The following is a 17459-nucleotide window of genomic DNA, read 5'->3' on the forward strand; positions in this document are numbered from 1 at the left end:
TATTCATCTTTTTAAGAAAAAGATTTTTGCTTTGTTAATATTTCTGCTTTGTTTTTATTGTCTTTCATAATCTGTTCTTATCTTGAGTATGCTCTTCCCTTTAGTTTCCTTAGGTTCATTTAGTGGCTCTTTTTTAGTTTCTTGAAGTATTAATCGATCTTAGAGCATCAATTCTCAACTTTTCTCTTTTACGTAACATGTACATTTAAAGCTACAGTCTAGTCATCTTATTGTACTGTATTTTTATCAGCCAATTCAAATTTATTTTACTTCTTTGATCTATAAGTTGTTACAAATTATTGCTTAGGTTCTAAACATTTTGAAATTTTTCTACTTATATGTGTTTTTAAATTTTTCTATTTTTAATTGGAAGATAATTGCTTGACTGTGTTATGTTGGTTTCTGCCATACATCAACATGAATCAGCCATAGGCATACAAACGTCCCCTCCCTCCTGAACCTCCCTCCTGCCTCCCACCCCACCCTACTTTCCATTTATACTTCTTATTCTTGTTTTCTAGCTTAACCTCACTGTCATCGGAAGATATACTATGTATGACTTCAGTCCTTTGGAATTTGTGATACTTGCTTTATGGTTTGGCATATTACCAATTTAGTAAATTGCATATCCTCTGAAGAAATATTCTCTAGTTATTGTGGGGTTGTTCTATATCAGGCAGTTAGATCAAATATGTTAGTGTTTGCTCAAATCTTCTGTACCCTTACAGTTTGTCAGTTGTACTTCTGACCAACTAGATATAAGCAGAGGTTCTTCCAGTTCCTTCCCTTGGGTTCAATAATTTGCTAATGTGGTGTAGAACTCAACAAACACTTACTTACACTTATTAGTTTATTATAAAGGTTACAAATGAACAGCCTGATGAAGAAATACATAGGGTGAAGTCTGGAAGGATTCCAAGCACAGGAGCTCTGTTCCCATGCAGCTAGGGTACGACACCCTCCCAGCACATGGATGTGTTCACCAATCTGGAAGCTCTCCAAAATCTGTATGTTAGGGATTTTTATGGTGGCTTCATCACATACATGTAATAGATTATTAGCCCATCTTGAGAGGATGGGTATTAGGGATAAAAGTTCCAAGCTTCTAATTATGACTTAGTCTTTCTATTGACCAGCTCCTATTCCCAAGTCCACCAACAGTCACCTCATTAGACAAAAGGTACTCCTATCAGCTAGGAAATTCTAAGGGTTTTAGGAGCCCTGTGTCAGGAATTGAGGTCAAAGATCAAATATTAGCAGAAACTGGGACAGAGATCAATACAGAAGGTCCTTGATTTATAATGGTTCAATTTGTAATTTTATTTTATTTTTTTTACTTTATTGTGGTGCAAAAAAGCATTCAGTAGAAGCCATTCTTCATTTAGAATTTTGATCTTTTCCCAGGCTAGAGATATGAGATGACATATTCTATAGAGAGCCACAGCTCCCAATCAGCCAGGAGATCACAAGGGTAAATAACTGATACTCTTACACTCATCTGCACTCAGTCATTTGGTTTCTCATTTCAGCATAGTATTCAATAAACTATATGAGATTTTCTACACATTGTTATAAAACAGGCTTTGTATTAGATGATTTTTTCCCAACTGTAGGAAATGTAAGTGTTCTGAGCACATTATGGGTAGGCTAAGCTAAGCTATGACATTAGTAAGTGAGACATATGGAATGAATTTTCAACTTAATAGTATTTTCAACTTAGGATGGGTTTGTTGGGATGTCACCCCATTGTAAATTGAGGATTATCAATAGTTGTGTTTCTTATTATTTCACACTGCTGCTGCTGCTGCTGCTAAGTTGCTTCAGTCGTGTCCGACTCTGTGCGACCCCATAGACGGCAGCCCACCAGGCTCTGCCATCCCTGGGATTCTCTAGGCAAGAACACTGGAGTGGGTTGCCATTTCCTTCTCCAATGCATGAAAGTGAACAGTGAAAGTGAAGTCGCTCAGTCGTGTCCGACTCTTTGCGATGCCATGGACTGCAGCCTACCAGGCTCCTAAGTCCATGGGATTTTCCAGGCAAGAGTACTGGAGTGGGGTGCCATTGCCTTCTCCTATTATTTCACACTAACATACATTAAATAGTCAATTGTATTTTTGCCAGCAAAAATGTTTTATTTGACCATAAGAGAAATATTTTCTATTTGTAAAATCCATTTTGTTACGATTATTTTTCTTTTCTTTTTTAGTTTTTTTTTAAAATTTTTTATTTTTACTTTATTTTACTTAACAATACTGTATTGGTTTTGCCATACATTGATATGAATCCACCACGGGTGTACATGCATTCCTAAACATGAACCCCCCTCCCACCTCCCTCCCCATAACATCTCTCTGGGTCATCCCCGTGCACCAGCCCCAAGCATCCTGTATCCTGCATCGGACATTTTAACGAAATTAAAAACCACAAAGAAAAGTTATTTTTTATTTACCATTCTGAAGTTCTTTATTCCATCTGGTATATTCCTTCTGCTACAGAATTTTCTAAAAATATATTATATACATGTCTGCTAACAACAAATTATTCTAACTTTTTTGTTTTCCTTAAAAAAAGATCACCTTTATTCTTGCTTTAAGTTGAATGTGTTGTTTCACTGGACATAGAATTATAAATTGACAGATGATTTTGTTCTTTAAGCATTTTAATGATGCTCTATTGTCTTCTGGCATATTTCAGTTCTGACAAGATGCCCATGGATATTTTTATGTTTGTTTCCCTGTAGGAAATGTATTATTTTTCTCAGTCTCTGCTTGTAAGATTTTGTCTATATCTCTGGTCTTTGGCAATTTTATTATCATGAGGCTTTCTATGATTTTCTTTGTGTTTACCCTGCTTGTGGTTTTTTTGAGCTTATTGAAGCTATGGATTTACAATTTTCTTTAAATTTGCATGATTTTCAGCAATATTATGTCAACTACATTTTCTGTTCCTGCCATTCTCCCTCTATCTCCTGGTTCTCCAATCACATGTATTTTAGACCGTTTGATTTTGCATCACACATGACTGAGGTCTGTTCAGTTTTTTCAGTGTCTTTTTCTCGGTGCTTCAAGTTGGATAGTTTTTTATTTTATTGCTATTTTTTAATTTCACTGAATATTGTCTTCTGCAGTACTTAGTCTGCTGGCAGTATTTAGTCTGCTGGTAAACTGACCTGGTGAACATTTCATTTCAGATTTTATAATTTTCATCTTCATAGGGTCCATTTGATTCTTACAAAAATATTTTTCATTTCTGTCCTCATTCTGTTCATGCTTTCTTTTTAAATTCTTGAGCACATTAAAATAACTCTTTTAAAAATCTTTGTCTAGTTTCATGGGCTTCACTGGTGGCTCAGACGGTAAAGAATCTGCCTGCAATGTGGGAGACCTGGGTTCAATCCCTGGGTTGGGAAGATCCCCTGGAGAAGGGAAAGGCTACCCAATCCAGTATTCCTGCCTAGAGAATTCCAAGGACAGAGGAGCCTGGCAGACTCCTTCGGATTGCAGAGTCAAACACAACTGAGTGACTTTCGCTAACTCACTCACTAGTTTCATCATTTTTGAGTCTTATTTTATTGATTGATTTTTCTCTTGATTATCAGACTCATTTTCCTGCTTTTTTTGTGTATCTAGCAACTATTTCTAATTTTCTTGAAGAGATCTCTAGTCTTTCCCATTCTATTATTTGCACTGATCACTTAGGAAAGATTTTTTTTATCTCTCCTTGCTATTCTTTGGAACTTTGCATTCAAATGGGTATATCTTTCCTTATCTCCTTTGCCTTTCCATATCTCTTCTTACCTGTAACGCCTCCTCAGACAACCATTTTGCCTTCTTGTATTTCTTTTTCTTGGGAATGGTCTTGATCCCTGCATCCTGTACAATGTCATGAACCTCCATCCATAGTTCTTCAGGCACTCTGTCTATCAGATCTAAGCCCTTGTATATATTTCTTACTTCTACTGTATAATTGTAAGGGATTTGATTTAGGTCATACCTGAATAGTCTAGTGGTTTTCCCTACTTTCTTCAATTTAAGTCTGAATTTGGCAATAAGGAGTTCATGATCTGAGGCACAGTCAGCTCCCAGTCTTGTTTTTGCTGACTGTATAGAGCTTCTCCATCTTTGGCTGCAAAGAATATAATCAACTTGATTTCAGTATTGACCATCTGGTGATGTCCATGCATAGAGTCTTCTCTTGTGTGGTTGGAAGAGAGTGTTTGCTGTGACCAGTATGTTCTCTTGGCAAAACTATGTTAGCCTTTGCCCTGCTTCATTCTGTACTCCAAGGCCAAATTTGCCTGTTACTCCAGGTATTTCTTGACATACAACTTCTGCATTCCAGTCCCCTATAATGAAAATGACATCTTTTTTGGGTGTTAGTTCTAGAAGGTCTTGTGGATCTTCATAGAACTGTTCAACTGCAGCTTCTTCAGCATTACTGGTCAGGGCATAGACTTGGATTACTGTGATATTGAATGGTTTGCCTTGGAAAAGAACAGAGATCATTCTGTCATTTTTGAGACTGCATCCAAGTGCTCGATGAAGGACAGAAATGGTATGGACCTAACAGAAGCAGAAGATATTAAGAGGTGGCAAGAATACACAGAAGAACTGTACATAAAAGATCTTCACGACCCAGATAATCACGATGGTGTGATCACTCACCTAGAGCCAGACATCCTGGAATGTGAAGTTAAGTGGGCCTTAGAAAGCGTCACTACGAACAAAGCTAGTGGAGGTGATGGAATTCCAGTTGAGCTATTTCAAATCCTGAAAGATGATGCTATGAAAGTGATGCACTCAATATGCCAGCAAATTTGGAAAACTCAGCAGCGGCCACAGGACTGGAAAAGGTCAGTTTTCATTCCAATCCCAAAGAAAGGCAATGCCAAAGACTGCTCAAACTACCGCACAATTGCATTCATCTCACATGCTAGTAAAGTAATGCTCAAAATTCTCCAAGCCAGACTTCAGCAATGCATGAACCGTGAACTTCCTGATGTTCAAGCTGGTTTTAGAAAAGGCAGAGGAACCAGAGATCAAATTGCCAACATCCGCTGGATCATGGAAAAAGCAAGAGAATTCCAGAAAAACATCTATTTTTGCTTTATTGACTATGCCAAAGCCTTTGACTGTGTGGATCACAATCAACTGTGGAAAATTCTGAAAGAGATGGGAATACCAGACCACCTAACCTGCCTCTTGGGAAACCTATATGCAGGTCAGGAAGCAACAGTTAGAACTGGACATGGAACAACCGACTGGTTTCAGATAGGAAAAGGAGTCCGTCAAGGCTGTATATTGTCACCCTGCTTATTTAACTTATATGCAGAGTACATCATGAGAAATGCTGGACTGGAAGAAACACAAGCCGGAATCAAGATTGCTGGGACAAATATCAATAACCTCAGATATGCAGATGACACCACCCTTATGGCAGAAAGTGAAGAGGAACTAAAAAGCCTCTTGATGAAAGTGAAAGAGGAGAGTGAAAAAGTTGGCTTAAAGCTCAACATTCAGAAAACGAAGATCATGGCATCTGGTCCCATCACTTCATGAGAAATAGATGGGGAAACAGTGGAAACAGTGTCAGACTTTATTTTTTTGGGCTCCAAAATCACTGCAGATGGTGACTGCAGTCATGAAATTAAAAGACGCTTACTCCTTGGAAGAAAAATTATGACCAACCTAGATAGTATATTCAGAAGCAGAGACATTACTGTGCTGACTAAGGTCCGTCTAGTCAAGGCTATGGTTTTTCCAATGGTCATGTATGGATGTGAGAGTTGGACTGTGAAGAAGGCTGAGCACTGAAGAATTGATGCTTTTGAACTGTGGTGTTGGAGAAGACTCTTGAGAGTCCCTTGGACTGCAAGGAGATCCAATCAGTCCATTCTGAAGGAGATCAGCCCTGGGTGTTCTTTGGAAGGAATTATGCTAAAGCTGAAACTCCAGTACTTTGGCCACCTCATGTGAAGAGTTGACTCATTGGAAAAGACTTTGATGCTGGGAAGGATTGGGGGCAGGAGGAGAAGAGGACGACCGAGGATGAGATGGCTGGATGGCATCACTGACTCAATGGACGTGAGTCTGAGTGAACTCCGGGAGTTGGTGATGGACAGGGAGGCCTGGTGTGCTGCAGTTCATGGGGTCGCAAAGAGTCAGACACGACTGAGTGACTGAACTGAACTGAACTGACTGAAACAGTCAGATATGACTGAGCAACTAAATATTAAAATAATTTTGTAAATATTACATTTTCGAGTGTCTTGATTTTGTTCCTTCATTTAACGAATGTTATATAGGCATAAAGAATGTTTGGCAGGCAGAAAGTAACTTGCAGATCAGTTTGTTTCTTTCAAGGCTGGTTTTTAAACTTATTCAATTATGTCTGTAATTACCTTTATTCTAGAACTACTTTATCCCTGTTACTCAAGTGTGACTCTTCTGTGGTCTCCACTCTAACACCCTCAATGTTTTCTCTACCCTAGTTGGGCAAAACTCGTAGCTTTCCCAGTCTTGTGAAAGCTGTAGAGATTATTTACACTATAACTTTGGAAAGTTATCAGCCTAACCTTTTGCACTTTCTCTCTCTGCACCTATGATAGACTGCGGTTGATGTCTATGCCTTTTTCTGAAGGCCTTTTCCTGCAAAGCTCCTTCCTCTCAAATACTCTTCCCCACCTATTCCAATTGTCTCAATCCAGTCCAACACTGACCTCTGTCTTCTCAAAGAATCTGCTGTGCTCTGTTTAGGTTCTTCCTACCTGCCCTGTGATCTGGAAAGCGTCTGTAGGCAGAAAACTAGTGATTGTGGGGCTTGCCTCATTTGCTGTGTTCCTGCCTTTATCACAGGTCTGCACTGCCTCTTGTCCAGTGTCTGGAAGCAAAGCAGCTGCTTCATATATTTCGTCCTGACTTCTAGTGCTTTGTGGTGGGAGATCAATTCCAGAATCTGTCACTCCATTGTAGCCAGAGTAGAACAATGCTGCCAAGCTTTATAAGCTTGCAAGTGAAAACTAAACTAGAATGAATGGTTCTATGATGGAATAGAGTACAGGGGAAGAGATTCAGGGGTAACTAACTTTATATAACTTTGCCAGAAGTTTAAGGAGTGCTTCATATTTAGAAACATTTTCCTCTCAATTTCAAAATAAAACTCAATAGAAATATTTATTTTTGAGAATTAGAAAAAGATTGAAATTTAGATACTGTGCTTCCTCCACAAAATAAAGATTAATCAGGCAGTTTTATAGGTGGCACAAGTGGTAAAGAACCCACCTGCCGATTCAGGAGATGTAAGAAGCGTGGGTTTGATCCCTGGGTTGGGAGAGTCTCCTGGAGGAGGGCATGGCTACTCATTCCAGTATTCTTGCCTGGAGAATCCCATGGATAGAGGGTCCAAAGCTATAGTCCATAGGGTCGCAAAGATTCAGACACAACTGAAGCGACTTATCCCAACACTAATATTGCAGTGGTGTTCATTGGGATCAATGATGATGATGTAGCAATAGCTGCTGTTTCATTACCTGGGTGAGGCAGCTGATGGTGATGAAAACATTTATTTAAGCACCTGCAATGAACCAGGCAGGATTCCCAAGTGGCTCAGTGGTTAAGAATCATCTGCCAATGCAGGAGATGCAGGTTTGATCCCCGGGTTAGGAAAATCGCCTGGAGGAGGAAATGGCAACCCACTCCAGTATCCTTGCCTGGACAATCCCCTGGACAGAGAAGCATGGAGGGCTATAGTCCATGGGGTCACAGTTGTTGGACACGGCTGAGCATGCATGCATGCATCCAGTGAACCAGGGACTATGTTAGACCCTTTATATTGATCTTTCTTCTTGCATAGCAGTTCTGCGAGCTAGAAATCACAATCCCCAGAAACTCAAGGGGTGAAGTTAGTTCCTCAAGCTTACAGAAGGGAATATTCTGTGCTTAAAATACTTAGCAGTAATTTAGTGGCTCGAGCTGGGACACAATCTCAGATCCCTACCAACAGTGCCTCCACCATTATTATGCTGCTCCTGATTCTATCTTCACCTGAGCTTTCCCATCTGGCAAATTAAAGTGAAAAACAGTTAACTCCCTCCCCAGAGAGGCTATGTTATTATATAGATGTTTTGCATTATTTAGCTTTGAATAACAGCATATGTAAATGTGTTCCTGGAGGTTAAAATTACCCTTATTTTTTAAAACTTGGCCTCTCTCACTGGGGTGAATAGTTGAAAATTATGGGGAAGAAAAGGCAGGCTGGAGAGAACGTTAGTCAGCTTGAAATTGCCTCTCCTCCCTCCGTACCCAGCACACATTTCTCTTTAGATAGAACCTACCATGGCAGAGTAAAGATGAGTAAGTTTTCTATCACAGAGTCCTAGCTGGTTCTGATATCCAGTGTTTAGGGTGGGTTAATCCAGATATTAATAATTGACTCTGCTTCAGGTTGATGTGTCTGGGCAGATGTTGTTGCTGAGCAGAATACAAGTCCCCTATGGCACCTGGAAGACTTTATCACACATGGGCCCCAGAGAAGTCACAAAGAGATTCGAGCAAACACGGGCACTTCCTGCCTCTAAACATCTACCTCTTGTTGAGGAGTTGGCACGTCCCCTCGACTTCAGCTCTCCCATGGGCCTGGAATTGAGTCCTCCCTATCTTAAACTGCCTTTTCTGGCATTTGAATCATCACTTCGATGATGTGATAATATCTGCAAGTTGGGAAAATAAAAGTGGCATTTGTTTAGCCATAATTAATGAAATATTTATGTTGCATGAGACTATGTGATAAAACCTTAGGCTTAGAGTCCTTTTGCTTCTGATTACATTTGGGATTTTTTTTTCTATGACCAGACATTCTGACGCCAGCCCTTTTACACTGAGCAGATGTCATGTAGTAAAAATGGGTGCCAGATGCTGTGAGCCGCAGAAGGGCGATTTGTTTAAGAGCTGGCTCTGACTTTTTTGCATTCAATTACTCTGCAGAATGAACCTTACACAAGCATTTAGGTAACTCAGCTAACTTCAGACACGCATTTTTAATAATAGATTTCATCTCTGAATGCATTCTAAGCAACACACCATATAAATGGTGTTTAAGGAATTAATTGATTTCTGCATAATATCTTTTTTTTTTTTTTACATGAAAAGAGAGCTGCAAAGCTCTTGGCAGGGACCCAGAAATGTAATTAACGTGGAGGGCCAAATTTTCAGTTGCCCTTAGGTGCTGCCGCTTCATGCTCAAGGCAGGTGCAGGGAAGGGAGGGTGGGGAGGAAGAGAACGGGGGTGGCAGGGAGGAGGGAGAGGCGGCTCTGGATCATGAAGCAGGAGAAGAAGCTAGGAGTTCAAGTGAGTTCTGTTTCCATTTCAGGTCCCACGCACGTCCCCATCAGAGCGCAGGGGACAGGGACTGTCTCTTCCACCTCTTCCTCCACCACCTCCTCTGCAGATGAGGAATTCCATTCCCAGCCTTCCTCGCGGTCAAAGGTAACAACACTTGGCAAACCAACAGGGGCCTTGGCTTGTGGGGGCCGTTTTACCATCCAGATTTCAGACCCAATGTGGGCTCCAGCTGCAGCAGTTTCATTAGGAAGATCATGTTTCATTGCATCTGACAGCAACCACTCTTTTTTACCTGGAACACCCTAAGGATTATCTTTATATATATAACTTTTAGAAGCTTGCCTTTCTCAAAAATGTCAAAATGGGAAGGCAGAAAAAAACAGACGTATTTACTTGAAACCATTTGGTGACTGCAGCTCTTAAAGTGGGTTTAATATGTGATCCAACAAGCAAACCATCGAAAAAAATTACAGCAAGCAGATGCATATTTCCCTGGGGGAAGCACAGCTTCATTTAAGAAGCACTAGAGGCAGATTGCATGGAAAATGTTATGTTTATTCTAATCAGAAATGCTAAATGAACCATGCGCTTGCATCTAGACTCCGAGGATCCCCACTGACTAGCTGAGTGCCGGCAGGGGGACAGCCGTTCTCCTCTTTGCTTAATGAACATTAGTTTACGGAGCACCCTTTAAACAACTCCTGTACCCATGGATTTAAAAACACAAACGTTGTTGTATGTCTTTAAATGCATCTGTATGTTACATACGTGGAGACATGCATCCCATGATCAAATCCCACCATTGTTTCCTTTGTCTGCTGGGGCTGGAAGGGCTGAATGGCTGGACCGCATGTGCTTCCTGGGCGGACAGAGAAGCGGTTCACTGCTGTGGCGGTGTTTACTTTTTGGAGCAGTGAGGATCTGAGGAGAAAGAGAGAGAACCAAATTTATTTACTTAAACTCAACTTTTCCATATCTGGCACTAGGAGCTTTGGCGTCATCTCAAGTCACTCAGGGGTTCCAGCTCCCCAAGGCCCAGCTTGGAGCAAGTCAGGAGGGAACTGGGACATGTGTGTGTGAGAGAGAGAGAGAAGAGAGGGAGGGAGGGAGGGAGAGAGAGAGAGAGAGGGCAGAGAATGAGAATAAGACAATACTGAGAGATTTCTAATTACTAACTGTGGGGGTGTCTGATTAGTTTGGCACTCAACACAAATGAATTCTGTGTGTTGATTTCTAGGGTTTCCCTGCAGGCCCTCTCACCCCCTTGAGTGACCCTGAGTTAATTTTGTATTCAAATGAGGCAGAGACCCCAGCATCAAACATCTTGACACTCATGGGGACCAAAAGAATGGAGTGGCCCTAAGCTCTCAAAATAGCAAGACCATGATAACCTAAGGCAAGCCTTCCCAGTAGCTCTGTGTCTTCCTGGTCACCCAGAACAGAGCCGATCATCACATAAGCCTGCAGTGTGGTATAGCTGGGCTTCCCAGGTAGCGCCTTGGTAAAGAACCCACCTGCCAACGCAGGAGACATGGGTTTGATCCCTGGGTCCGGAAGGTCCTCTGGAATAGGAAATGGCAATCCACTCTCGGTATTTTTGCCTAAGAAATCCCATGAACAGAGGAGCCTAGCGGGCTATAGTCCATGGGGTCACGAAGAGTCAGATCTGACTGAGAAGATGTGTGTGGTAAAGCTCGCTGGTGCTTCTGGCTTCTGACACAGCCCATTCTTCAGGAGGGGAAGCTGGCAAAAAGGCTCCTTCTTTACCACTTCTCAGAGCTCACACTCTGAGAAGGAATGGAAGAAGTGTTTTCCCCTCTGGTTTTTAAATCTCTTTTGCCCCATACAGATATGTCCCCAATCACATGGCACAGAGCCCATGTCAGCTCAGGTGAACCTTTACACAGGAAACTGGCGTTAGTTGCTCAGTCGTGTCTGACTCTGCGATTCATGGACTGTAGTCTGCCAGGCTCCTCTGTTCATGGAATTCTTCAGGCAAGAATACTGAGTGGGTTGCCATGCCCTTCTCCAGGACAGGAAACTGGAGACAAAATAAATACCCTCACCTCTTTGCTCTGCACCCCTCCCCTGAAATTAATGCCTGGATCTGACAGATGGGGACAGGGAGCTTGTCTTCAGCCCTGCCAGATTTTTCTCTTTCTCTGTCCTTTATCTTTTTCTTCCTTATCCTCCTTCCTTTCCTCTCTGTATCGTCACCACTATCACTGAGGATGTAAGAAGTGTGCCTGGTGCTTCGTAAGGTTATATGAGTGCTTGTCGATATATCATCATCTTAGTTAACAACTATCTCTTGAGCTCTCATTATACTAATCTACATAATAAACGCCAGCAAGTACTGAGTGCTATGTGCCAGACACTGCACATCATCTTAATAAAAGGCAATACAAGACTTTCTCTACCCATCTAGGTTCTGCTTTGCTGACTCTTGATAAAGGAGTTGGGCTTTGGCAACTTCACTGCTGTAAAGCGCTGAGATGGTATGAGGCTGTCAAGGCATCCTCGCTGAAATTGTTTGAATGGTCTTAGTTTAGGCTGAAAGTCTAATGTTTCTATAAAACAGAAGTGCGTGATGTACCTGCACTGTAGGGGCCTGGGAAAGACAGAATAAACTAGGTGGAAATATGGATACTTGGATTCGGGTTACCTGGGCTTAGCTACTGGTGCTTCCAATTCCTGATTGTGTCATCTTGGGTAAGTTATTTAACTTCTCTGAGTTCTGATTTCTTTGTCTATTAAAAAAAAAAACATAATTTGAAGAATAAATAAGATGATATTTGTGAGGTAATCAGTACAGTGTCTGGCACATAGCACTCAGTACTTGCTGGCGTTTATTATGTAGATTAGTATAATGAGAGCTCAAGAGATAGTTGTTAAATAAGGGACTGTCTCGCCACAGAGATTGAGTTAGCCAGTCTCTGGACAACTACCAGTGATTTCCACCATGCCTGTCTCCACCCCAGCCTTCTAAGGAAGGTCCCAGCCACTTAAAGTAGGGGTTTCCCCAAATGGCCTAGAACCTTTGCAGTGGTTGACAGTCTAGAAGTTGTCCTAGACTTGTCATGAAGACCTGAATCAAGCTTTGTAAATGCCTTAATCCTGGGTGTTCTGTATTCCGCTAGCCCAGGCACACGAAGAACCCAGTGGTATTAATGATGTATTTGCACAAAGTGAAGTAGGGAAGGAAAGCAAGCTTCTGCCTTGATAGAGAACATTTCTATCATTGCAGAAAGCTCTGTTGGACATCTTTGTTCTAGAAGTCAAGCAGTGGTTTGGTTGGAGAGGATAGAGGCTGTGACAGTATTTTGTAAGTTTCAACTCCATTTTTCTTGGACATATTTTTCTTCTTGGTTTTTGTAGGAGAGGAAGGCACTTAGAAGAAGAAGGAAGCTGGAAAAAGCAACAAAACAATTGGTTAAGCAAGAAGAATTGAAAAGACTTCATAAAGCTCAGGTCAGAAAACAAACGAGTGAGTGGGTCTGGGTTGCTGGGGATCTGGGTCTGGAAGCCCTTTGGAAATCTGTATTGAGCTGGGGAAGCTGAGCTAGGGAAAGATCAGTCTCTCTTCTCTAAGCACCAGGCTTGTGGCTGTTCTGAAGGTTATGGTTCAATCCCTGGTGGGACTCTGGGGCCAGAGAGCCCAGGTGTTGAGTTGGCCTGCTCCCAGCTGCCTTTCCATCTGCAGGCGTGTGTCCTGCAAAGTGAGCTGGAATGGCAGCCAACACATTGCCTTGGAATCCATCCCAGGCCCTGACTGCCACACAGCAGTGGCCTTCGTTTTGTCCTCTGTGAGTATATAACCTTCTCTCGAATTCCTGACAGTGTCTTTGCTGAACTGACAGCTCCTGGGGCTGTCTCTGTTCCAAGGTTAGTTGAACACCTAAGCATCTACCATTCTGCTGTAGACTTCCTGGCCTAATTGTTTACTGCAAACATTTTTGCTCAGGTGGATCTACTGACCTGCAAAATGAAGCAGAAAGTCAAGGCACTCCCCCTCTCCCTGAGGACCCCAAACCTAGCCTTGAAGAGCAGTTGAGTTTTTGGACAAAGGGACCTAAAATGACCACTTGTGTTAATGCATTGTACCCTTACATCCCCTTCTCCAGTAACTCACTTTATCCAGTTGTGTCGTCCAATAAGTTGTTTCTGACAAGAAGGAAGTCACTAAATCTAACCTTCTTTACTCTTCTCAGTGGCTGACTCGGGAGCCACCCTCTTCACCTAGCAGTTGGGGAAAATTAAATTCCCTCTGTCCAACCTCATCTTCTGAAACAGGCTTTTTTAAAACATTTCAACTTTTCCTTCTGAGAACAAGTTATCTTTATGAAATGGATTGGCAAACTCAATAATTTCTTCTTCTTATATTGGGTTGACTGAAAAGTTCATTCAAGTTTTTCCATGAGATGTTATGGAAAAACCCCAACAGGTTTTTTGCCAACCTGATATTTCTACTCCAGACAGTGAAAGTGAAGTCTCTCAGTCATGTCTGACTCTTTGCGACCCCATGGACTGTAGGCTTCTCAGTCCATGGGATTTTCCAGGCAAGAGTACTAACAGAAGAATCACAGTTGCCTTTTGAGTCCTAATCTGCTGGCATCCATACCTGCCCTGTATAATCTTTGAGATTTTCTTTCTTAGTTTCTAAAGAATGATGACTGTATCAATCAACTTGAGCTGTCATGATGACATACCACAGACTGGGTGGCTTAAACCACAGAAATTTATTCTTTCACAGCTCTGGAGACTGGATGTCCGAGATCAAGGTGTCTCCAATGTTGGTTTCCAGTGAGGACTCTCTTCCTGGCTTGCAGACAGCTGCCTTCTTGCTGTGTCTTCACATGGCCTTTTCGTGTGTGTGCATTCAGAGCAAGAGAAAGAAAGAATTCTGGTATCTTTTCCTCTGCATGTAAGGACACCAGTCCTGTTGGATTAGGGCCCACCACTATGACCTCATTTAACCTCACCTACCTCCGTAAGGGCCAAACAGTCACTTTAGGGGTTCGGACATCAATAGATGAACTTAGTGTGGGGTGGAGACTGCTCAGTCCATAACAATTACATAAGCATAATTACAAAGCAATCAGTCATAAAGTCATTTAAATGTTTCCCTTCCTTTAGCAATGCTACACTCTACCAGTGAGAGACAGATCTATAAAGATATCATCGTTTTTTAAAAAGAGACAGGAAGAAAGCATAAAATTACAAGTAGTTTTAGTTAGAATTCCCATCTATGTCAGATTTTATGTTTGGGATTTAAACACTCTCAGCTAAGACAAGAAGCCAGGTGACTGCTGAGTCCCTGCCCCGACCCTCGCTCAGGCCTCTTCACAGATTGGAGGTGCCTCAGCAATTGTAATTTGACTCCAGAGGAGACTTAGAACAAGGTAGAGTTAAGGAGGAAGAAGAGTGAGACAGAGCTAGGAGAAAGTAGGGAAGGAAAAACACACGGGTTATACCTGCCCAAACAGCTGCCATTTCTATGCAGGTGCCTGGTGCAAAGTCTGTTCTGCCAAGAGATGTGCCTTGTGGCAGCATGTGATTAAAAGCAGAAAAAACTGATGGGGATGAACAACATGTATATAGGAAAGGGATTTTTTTCCCCTTAATTTTCCTTCCTAATACACACAAGAGAGAAGTAGCTAGTGGGGAAACTAAACATGTAAATACAAAGCCCATCATGACCCCAAGCCTTGATAGGTACCTACAGTAGTCTAAGGAGGATATGCCTTAATGAAATAAACATCTCTGTCTGGTCTTATTAAACTGCTAGTAACAAGCCACAGTATACTTCCACAGACAGTAAAAAGCCCCATGGTGCAATGAAATAATAGGATACCAATTTGTAGCTCAGGACAGGGCAGGGCAGACTGAGAGAGGAACACCCAGCTCCAGGAGTTGGCTCCCATCTCCTGTTCCAATGTCTTGGGAAAATGGATTGTGAGCATGCTCTGTGTTTGTCCCCAGAGATCCTGTCCAACTCTGAATATGGCCAGTAACTCCAGCAGCTGTCCCATGACCACGGTCAGAGGCCGAGACTCTGAGGAGTCCAGGAGCCACGGGGGCTTGCCCACCCAGGCCGGCAGCCTCTGCCTGACAGCATGTCTGTACTATTGGCCTGGTCAAAAGAGACTGTCTCCTTGGGGACAGATTGAGCTTACACACAGACTCCTTGCTTTATGTTTTCATATTAAAGAAGGGAAATATCAAATTCCAGTTGTTTGGGGAATTCAGAGATTCTTACCCAGTTAACTGAAGAGCTGGCAACCCAAGAGAAAGAGCTTCTTCCTCTTGGAAAGCAGGTGGCAGAACTGGCCCCCTTGTATGACTCTGCATGTTGCAAGCACCTGCATGACACACAATCCTGGCATTGCAGGCCATCCAGAGGCAGTTGGAGGAGGTGGAAGAGCGGCAGAGGGCTTCCGAGATCCAGGGCGTGAGGTTGGAGAAGGCGCTGAGAGGAGAAGCAGGTAGGCATCACTGTGGGCAGATCCGGTGCAGTGGGCTCAGGCCTGTGACTATGGTCTGAGAATAGTGTTGGTCTAACCATCCAGGCAAAGCTGTGAGGCCTCGCCACTCGCTGCGGAACCATCAACACTGACCTGGGTGCTCAATCTGCAGCTGCTTCCCATTTGCAAAATCAAACTGGCCATCCGGTTTGAAATCCCCAGGGCATCGGTTGGTTTGTGGGCCTCGGGTTTCTGGTCTGTCCAGTCTCTCTGCTGCTATGTTCTTGCAATTCAGAGGTTAAGATAAATTCAGGAGAAATAGCTGAGTGTTTCTGGAGAAGGCGATGGCACCCCACTCCAGTACTCTTGCCTGGAAAATCCCATGGACGGAGGAGCCTGGTAGGCTGCGGTCCATGGGGTCGCAAAGAGTCGGACATGACTGAGCGACTTCCCTTTCACTTTTCACTTTCATGCATTGGAGAAGGAAATGGCCACCCACTCCAGTGTTCTTGCCTGGAGAATCCCAGGGAATGGGAAGCCTGGTGAGCTGCCGTCTACGGGGTCACACAGAGTCGGACACGACTGAAGTGACTTGGCAGCAGCAGCAGCAGCTGAGTGTTTCAAGCGATGTTGGTAGAGATTCAAAGCTGGACTTGGAGTCAAAGTCCTGATTTCTCCCTTTACCACCTGTTTCTCCCTTTATCAGCTATAAGGCCTTGGATCACTTATGTTCTAAACCTTTATGAACTTTTGTTTTCTGCTATAAAATGTGGATAATAGTGGTTTCCTATCTTAGAGAGCTAAGATAAAGATTAAAGAAGAAATTATCTTTATATATATATATATGTATAATACTGTGTTAAGTCACTCAGTCATGTTCAACTCTTTGCAACCCGGTGGACTGTAACCCACCAAGCTCCTCTGTCCATGGAATTCTCCAGGCAAGAATACTAGAGTGGGTTGCCATTCCCTTCCCCAGGGTAACTTCCCCAATCAGCACATGCCTGGCACAAGGGAAAGCAATAAATGATATCTATTCTACTGATAGCTTCAGATTCTTAGATGCAAACAGAATTCACCTGGTGAAGGCTTGCCTTACCTTTGACATGGAGATAATGTTTCTATAACGATCAACACTTTTTCGGACTTTGAGAAGTGTGTGGTCCCCTGAGGGACATAGACACGTAAATAAACAAACCATAGTAGTGGGGGATGAGGGTTGTGATGGGAACAAGCATTAGGGTAGAATGAGGACAGAATCACGGGGTTCCCAACTGATCTCAATGGAGGTGGGGCAGGGAGCGGAGGTCAGTCAGGCTAATCACCTGGAAGGGATGATCTGTTAAGACAAGAACCAGAAGAGGAACAGGAGGTAACAAGGGAGGTGAGGAGACTGTTCTGGCAGAGGGAACAGCACTTGCAAAGGCCAAACGTGAAATGCCTTAATGAATGAGGAGAGGGTTTTGGGTGAGGGATAAAATGAAGAAATCTATGTGTTTTTGGAAACCATCCAGCAGGGTGTGGCTAATCAACTGGCGTTAGTGGTGGGCATTGTCTCTTTTTTATTTAGTTGAATTTTATTACAATGTTGTGTTTGTTTCAGGTATACAACAAAGTGATTCAGTTACACACACACACATACACACACATAGATGT

General features: G+C 42.5%; 1 protein-coding gene across 10 annotated transcripts in view; it reads left to right on the forward strand.

Moving 5' to 3' along the window:
* Nucleotides 1-17459, forward strand: part of LOC102172084 (protein-methionine sulfoxide oxidase MICAL2) — a 239835-nt gene that overhangs the window by 193261 nt on the left and 29115 nt on the right. For all 10 annotated transcript variants that reach the window (XM_018059551.1, XM_018059553.1, XM_018059554.1 and 7 more), the window contains 3 exons: nucleotides 9368-9483; nucleotides 12718-12810; nucleotides 15731-15824. In XM_018059551.1, coding sequence (XP_017915040.1) covers nucleotides 9368-9483; nucleotides 12718-12810; nucleotides 15731-15824 — 303 coding nt within the window. The remainder of the gene's footprint in view (nucleotides 1-9367; nucleotides 9484-12717; nucleotides 12811-15730; nucleotides 15825-17459) is intronic.

This window comes from Capra hircus, chromosome 15 (assembly GCF_001704415.2).
Source record: "Capra hircus breed San Clemente chromosome 15, ASM170441v1, whole genome shotgun sequence".
NCBI classification, from domain to species: domain Eukaryota; kingdom Metazoa; phylum Chordata; class Mammalia; order Artiodactyla; family Bovidae; genus Capra; species Capra hircus.